At 36.1% G+C, this 7,664-nt stretch overlaps 1 protein-coding gene across 4 annotated transcripts in view; it reads right to left on the bottom strand.

Annotated features, from left to right (window-relative positions):
- Positions 1–594: 594 nt before the first annotated feature.
- The window catches only part of PTPN3 (protein tyrosine phosphatase non-receptor type 3), a 160,190-nt gene continuing 153,120 nt past the window's right edge, over positions 595–7,664 (bottom strand). For all 4 annotated transcript variants that reach the window (XM_088056510.1, XM_088056515.1, XM_088056522.1 and 1 more), the window contains exons 26-27: positions 7,441–7,576; positions 595–3,533 (exon numbers count right to left, since the gene is read on the bottom strand). In XM_088056510.1, coding sequence (XP_087912636.1) covers positions 3,456–3,533; positions 7,441–7,576 — 214 coding nt within the window. In that variant the 3' untranslated portion in view covers positions 595–3,455. The remainder of the gene's footprint in view (positions 3,534–7,440; positions 7,577–7,664) is intronic.

The raw sequence follows: 7,664 nt of genomic DNA, 5'->3' as shown, positions 1-7,664 counted from the left end.
TACTACAAAGACAGGATAATTAAAAGTAAACCCCCGGATTACAATTTTTTCTTTTTTCAAACACCACCACTGTTCAAGGTTTGGTTGTATTTTAATGATTTGTATTTCATACATCTGATTACACAAAAGGAATTCATGGTTTAGGGCACTGTTTTTCTTATTTTTAGTAAATTGCAAGACCTGACCCTTTCACCTCTGTCTCAGAAGTGTTCCTATGTGAGATTCCTGTAGACGCGCTGAATAGGCAGTTAAATTATTTCCATATAAAATATAAAGCCACTAAGTTAAAATTTGTTTAATTCTGTAGAAATAAATGTTAGTGTATTTCACAGTGATGAAAACCTCAAGAGTTTATTGCTCCCTCTTCAACCACCACCACACCACCAGATAGTTTGAATACTTATTTTCAGGATCATGCCAGCACAGGAGAATCTGAGGGTAAAATGTTTATGAAGGTTATACAGAATCTTGTCTTCACAGCATTTTCTACCATTTGCCAATTGCTTGACAAATAAAAACTTTGTGGTCACAAGTTTTAACTCCCCCCAAACCCCACCCCCCCAATCTAATCAATTAAATCTAAGTCTTCGTGATTTCTTAACTTTTGTCAAAACAAAAGCTGGCGTTAAGATGTTTTCATAATTTCATCTTGCTTTCATTGCAAGATCAGATCTAAGGCATACTTCATTCAGTGCAAAGGCATCACACACTACAGAGAGAAGACAAAACCCCTTCAATTCTCCCCTATGGACCCTACAGGTACCTGTGCAAAACCCAGCAAGACTGAAATAAAGATGGACACAATATACAAGATATGTGTGAAGTTAATATTTCCTCAAAGGCATTTAAAGAAAACAAACAAATAAGCTTACAGAGATTACTATTTATATAGCTTTGAGTATTCTCTCTGTGGCCAGCAATTTCAGTCAAGTTATTAAAATCCAAGAGCTCCCCAATGGTATGACCAAACCCATCCAAGTTTACCAGAACAAGAGCAGCATTTGTTGTCACAATATGACAGTCATCATTTAAATGCACACATACTGACCCAAGTCAAGCCTATACCATATATCTTGAGACTGGAGTTATACAAGAAATACATTTACAGTGCTTTGGTAAATACATATTAAACACGAAGAAACATAAATAGCAGTTGGAATATAGGAATAACCTTGAACACAAAAAAACCGTGAGTACTTCCATGAAAGACACAGATGTCACAAAGATGCTCTAAACATTTTCTTAGAATTTATTTTCTTGCCTTTTCTCACTTCTTGACAAACTATTAAATGCAAGTCATGCCAACTGCAAGGGATGACTGAGACCAGGGCAGAAGAAAACTTAAAAAAAAAAAAAAAAAAAAAAAAAGATATTTTAACAGACAGGCACACACGTAACAAAGCTTCCCAAATAACATGTGCATGTCCACTATCATTTTACCTTTGGATTCACACATATTGAGATACCTGGTGCAATTTAGCAAGAAAAGAGCGAACCAGTCTTTTGCCTGCTAATCTATGCCCAATCAAGCAAGATGACAATCATCCAAAATATTACAGAAAACTCCAGTTGAAGTGAAATTTGGAATGCAGTATCTAAGGATGAGCACAAACCTAGCCACCATTCAACTTAACAAAGCCAAGAAGGTTTCCATGTTGCCATCTACTCTGCACATCTCAATTGAAATTCTTTCAATCAATAAATAGTAACCAGGTATCTTCTTCAGGTATAGCTAAAAATGTAATCTTGGATAAAGGACCAAGCTTACAAAAGTCAAGTCAGCAATTTAGCTCATCCTATGTAATCTTTCAGTAACATGAGAGATGCATATTGTACAGCTGTGATAGTTTCTATAATGAAACTCCAGCTATAAATGATAATATCCATAATACAAACCATAATTCTGAAATACATCTGAATATGTGTGTGCATATATAGCTCTCTGAAAAAAAAAAAATTATCTAATTTTCTCTTTTATACATATAAACATCTGGCTAATATGCCCCATAAATTTTTTCCCTATTTAGAACTAATTTTTTAAATAACAAAGTTTTAAACAGTCCCTTAGAATATTTTTCAAACACTATTAAAAAATGAATAACTATCTCAGGTTAATCAAAAAGCACACACAAAATAATTTAACATTATACAAATGTGGTTATACTGTTCAGAAAGTCCAATTCTCTCATCTGAAATGAAATAGAGACCAGTGTACCTTAGGGTGAATTATTCATCAATGTACAAATTCATTTTCTCTTTCCATGTAAATCTTCAGGTGAATTTAACTGCATTTCTGTATAAGCAAGAAACACAGTAAATCTGGAGAACTCTTGCAAAAGGGAGTCGTGTTTCGCTGGATAAGAGTGCTTTTGCTGGAGGGCAGCAAGTCAACATTTTATCACCATCTGAACACTAGCAACACCTGTGCCCTTGTAAGCTTCACACCTTGAAATAGCAGCAACATATTTGATGGGTTCAGTAGTAATTTTTCTTCCAGTATTGGATTAGACTACTCTGCATATACAGTAAGTCAAAAGTCTAGTACTTGTGTGCAATATTAATCCACATTTACATCTGAGAACTCATAAATACACATGGAAACAAACATGACAGAGAATTAAACCTCGTTTTAAGTTAAAATATTTTCAGTCCACATACAGAAACAGCAGTGGAAAGTATAAAGGAGACAGCAGAAACAGAAGAAAAGGGGTGCAATAACTAAAACTGTAAGAAGTAGGTCCCTGTCAAAAGGGCAAGTTGCAACTAAAATTGATCAACAGAAGATGTAGGCTGTACCACCTGCATAAATGCCTCAATGCAGCATTATTTTCACATCACATACAGTAGATGTGATTTCTAAGCAGCATATTATAACAGCTGGCATACTCACTAATAGATTTACGGTAACTGAATACTAAATTTCTCCAGCTCAGTGTTCAGTAGGTATGCATAAGCCTTTAAAGCTCTTCGTCAGCCTTTTAGTCAAGGTTACAGTTCTGTGGATATTTAGTATCCCAAAAGGAAAGTTACAAATATTCACCTTCAATGAACTTTCATATGATACAAATATATTAAATACCTTCTTAAGATGACTTATTTCAATAATAGTTTTCTTCTTGCTATTTCAAAGGAAGCACAAGGAACTTCGTAACTTCCAAAGTAAAGGGTGTCTTAAGGCAGTAAAAGATATTTGTTAAGGTTTCCATGATTGTTTATGGTTGTTTATGTGAATAATGTATATTACACACAATTGCCGTCATATATCTATGTGACTTTGTTACACTGTACATGATTTAGCAATGTTCTTGAGAAATTTAAAGTGCCACAGTTCAAACATGCTCATCTGTCTTTTCACGGGCTTCTAGTCCATTCTAGTTGGTTTCAGAAACAAGCCCTTGCTCTACTTAAAGAGCAGGTTTTTTAGGCAAAAAAGGAATTCATCCTTCACTGCTGTGCTAACTGGAATCCAGTGGTCGAACCAATCCTTCTTTGTAAACACGAAGAATAGCTTCACAAACAAACTTGTATTGACTCTGTGTAGGAAAGAAAACACAAAAACATTTATGGATGTTCAGTCAAACTGCTGATTAGACAGCATTATTGAATAGGACTAACAGTTCCATGGCTTCCTTTTTTCCTGAGCAATGACAGGAGAGGAGCTACAAGGATGGGAGGAGAAAATCCTACTCTCCTGTCTGTGTCCACAGTAAACAAAGCTGACATTTACTCTTCCTTGAAGGACAAGCACTAAAAATCACACACCAAGGAAAATACAGTTACCCAAACTAAAAGAATACATGCTTAATTTTCAGGAAATAGGAATTATTTGTAAAAACTATGCATGACTTTTGACTAAGTTTAACTTGGTATTTACCTTCTTTATACATCTCATCTATTTTGGGGTGGGGGGGGGGGGGAAGAATTGTTAGTTATATGATTATTACAAGTATTTTGAGCTTGCCAGTCCTGCAGTTACATATTACTGTGCACATTTAATTACGTGACCAAGGCCACATTTAAACTTGCCATATAGGATCTATAGGTGCAACTACCTAACTGAAGCCCCCCTCCCTTTTTTTTTTTCCAAACCACCTACAGTACCACAGGAGTCACTTTATTTTCAATTTTTGATCAGACCACATATCTCTTTTTGTAACAGAAGGGGATCAAAACCTTTCTAATTAATATTTTTGAAGAGCAGCATCCACATTAATTCTTCTGTCACTCAACATTTTGATCTCAATTAGATCTTAAAATCTTAAAAAATTAGAGTTTCTTTTCTACATTATACTATTACGAAGACTAGGTCTTCCATGACCTTGTAATATAATTATTTGTTAAAAACAATTAGCCTGTAAGCCTCTGCCTAAAAAGCGATACAAGGAGACATTATCCGTAGGACTAGTGCAGAACTGAAAGTCCAGCTAGCCTGAATAAATTTTTAAGACTAACACAATCCTGAGAACACAAGATGATTGAAATTTAAAAGAACTTGCAAAGATCAAAGCATCCTCACTTCTGTCAAAGTACTATTGTCAAAACCCCAAAATGAACCCTTTTCTCCAAAGTTCCATGTCATATATTCAGAGAAGCAAAGCTTCACATTTTTTACATCCCTTTGTCCATCTTTGAAATGTTCTCCCAGCTGCCCTTGTATTGACAGTTCCCATCAACTCTTCTGAAGCATCTGGAAACATTCTCCCACTATCTCCCAAAGAGAAAGGCTAAAAGATAACATTTGGACTGTGAAGGACCTTAGGTTGCCTTTGTATACCAGCAGTTAGGAATGTTATTCTTGTCCATAACATAACACAACACACTTTCTTTTAAGTACAGAAAAACTTAAGGAAAACAAGAAGGTGGAAATGTGTTTTCTGCATCTTGATTTATCTGGATTTTCTTTCAACCTTTCAGTCAATTACTCCCACCTTCAATATCACTTTGTTCTTATTTCTTAATTACCTTCACTTGTCTCTTCATTGTTATTGTCATTTCCATATTTCTACTGCCTGAACAAGCCAGGTGTGGTATTTAGCTCTCTGTTCAATACTTCTGTTAACTTGTGTGTTAACAAGTTACTGAACAAATAAAAGAATGAGCACTTCAGCATTGCTTCCTCTGACTCAATCTCTGACTACTTGTTTTCTTTACTCTTATCTGTTTCACGTATTCTTATTGCTCACTCTACTAGCTACCTCTATTATGTACATCCTAAGCACTGTATTCTGCATTGTCCAGATACCTAATTTCTCTTTATTGGAAGAGAAGGATTAATCTTTCCTTTTTTAAATGAAAAGCCATACAGTTACACCAACTTTGTTATAGCTTCATCATTTTGGTTGAAGTTCTTTTGCTGCTCAAGATAACAAAATCACTGGTCTTTGAGAAACTACAGCATTCATATGATTAACAACAGACTCTAAACTGACCAAGTAATAACTCTGATCAGCCCATTCTTTTTGAGTGTGCCCTGTCACAACATGCATCTAGCAAATCATTATCACCTTAGAATTGGAGCACACACAGAGTGTGCCCCACAGGGCAGCTGAACGTGCTTTAGGCAAAGCTATTAAAACTGAACAATCCCTTTATTACAACTGAATAATCTCTAATGGCTTCTCCCAGAAATCCTACGTGGGATATCAAATATGAACAGTGAGGCTAGGTGGCATGCAGACATGGGAATGCAATAGAGCACCCAGGATAGATCCAAATATTAACATGCAGCTCTCTGGTATTCTGTTTTCTCAGAGCTGAGTGCTTGCTTCTGTGTCTCATTTACAGCACAATATGCCAATTTTGCTCACTGGCTTTTCACAACAGTATCTACCTTCTTCAGAAATAACACATGAATTTAGTTTCACAGTATTGCTGCTACAGATCATCCCTCTCCTGATTGTGCTGACAGCAAACTGCATAACACAGCAAGCAAGGTAAAGAATCCTATTTTGGATATTCATTTTCCGTACCAGGAGTCTGACTGTAGCTGTATTTATTACTATTCCCTGTATTCTTCTGTTATGTCAAAGTGTGGAGTGAAAGGACAATTCTGTCTGATTTCTGTTGTAACAAAAGGGATTCAGTCTTCTGGCAAGCTGAAGTTTACTTCAGGTTTTTACATCTGATTCTCAAGAAGAGGATCAATTCTAGAATGCTGAAGCTTGAACTTGTTTAGGTAATTTTAGAAACTGAGGGGTGTAGACAGGTGCAACTGCAGAAGTTAACATTCGGCTTCCTTAAACTTAAAGCGAGTGTTCTTCATCTCATGACTACCTTTGTCATCAGCTCAGCTTCTACTTCAGCAGGGAACAGGCAGGGCACCTTTCAAACAACTGCCTTGTCAACCACACAGTCCAGATCCCCTTCCAGAAGAGTGCACTTCTGCTGCAATGAACGTGAATCCCAGCAGTACGCACGCACAAGCTCTGCTCACTGAGCGCTCTAATGGTACACAGGCAGCTGCAGATTCTGACACTTTCATGCCATTTGATGATGCAAGATTTCCCCCACATCTAGTCATAATGCTAATACCTGCATTCATTAACCTGCTAATGAATAGAATTTGTCTTTTAAGTTTTCTGTGATCAAATGGATTTGATTTCAATGCATTTTAGGCATTTTCTTTGTAAGATGAGACAGAAATGCCCAATTTAACTGTGTGGCTTTCTATGTCTAAACACCCTTTCATTTCTCATAGGGCATTCAGTTCTCCAAGATAACCCACACTCAGAATTTTTGTCATCCAGCCTCTCCTAAAGGAAGAACAATCTCTCATTCTTCATCCTTCTCTAATGTCAATATGTTCATTTCCAAAGCTGACACAAATTTGCTCTCATGAATTCAAAGTTGCCTCACTTTCATCTTAAAATCACTGTCTATTTTCATGTTTCAGCTACTGAGGCTACACAACTTGTCCGTATTTTTTTCCAACTGAGTAGTGGCAAAATTAAAAAAAAATCCGTAGTACATTCTTATGGAATTTCTGCTCTAAAGTGGCCTTTCGAAAAGCCACTTCCTTCTTTTCAAACCAGACCACAAACACTTTGATTTTACTTTCAACTTAGTAACTTCCTATAGTACTCTGTACGAGAAAAAAAAGCAAAAATTTATTCTAGGTTCTTGAAGAGAATTTAGACAAAGGACTGTGAACAGATGATCAGTACAAGTCTGACTTTGGGCATTCTAACTACTTACAATGTATCAAAATCAGTTATCTTTTCCTGGCAAGATAAGAAATATTTTAAAAACAGATAAATACATACCTCATTAGCAAAACAGCCTTTGCCACCATGCTACATTATGCTAAATTTATGAAGTTTGAAACACAATGACAACTGAAGATTCAGACTACTAGATCCTTTAAAAATATTTTGGACCTGTTTTATAACTTGACAAGTGCAGTAGATATACAGAAAAATATGCTTCCTCTCCATCACTTACTGATGTTTGCACCATCATAGCTCTCTGGTCTCTCATTTTCCGTACAATATCCAGTGGATAAACAGGCTGGTTCCTTTCAATTAGGCACATGGCTGTTTCCATAGTGACCAACACACCAGTGCGACCGATTCCTGCACTGTGAAATGCAACAGGAAAATAGTCTATAAAATTAGGTTATTGCAATGCACCAAATTCATATCACAATTTTAATAGTAGGACAACCT

This window comes from Pseudopodoces humilis, chromosome 1 (assembly GCF_049639895.1).
Source record: "Pseudopodoces humilis isolate 2021_Gansu_Grassland_sample_001 chromosome 1, ASM4963989v1, whole genome shotgun sequence".
Lineage (NCBI taxonomy): Eukaryota > Metazoa > Chordata > Aves > Passeriformes > Paridae > Pseudopodoces > Pseudopodoces humilis.
The sequence above is the reverse complement of the archived record's forward strand: the minus strand, read 5'-3'. Positions and strand labels throughout refer to the sequence as shown.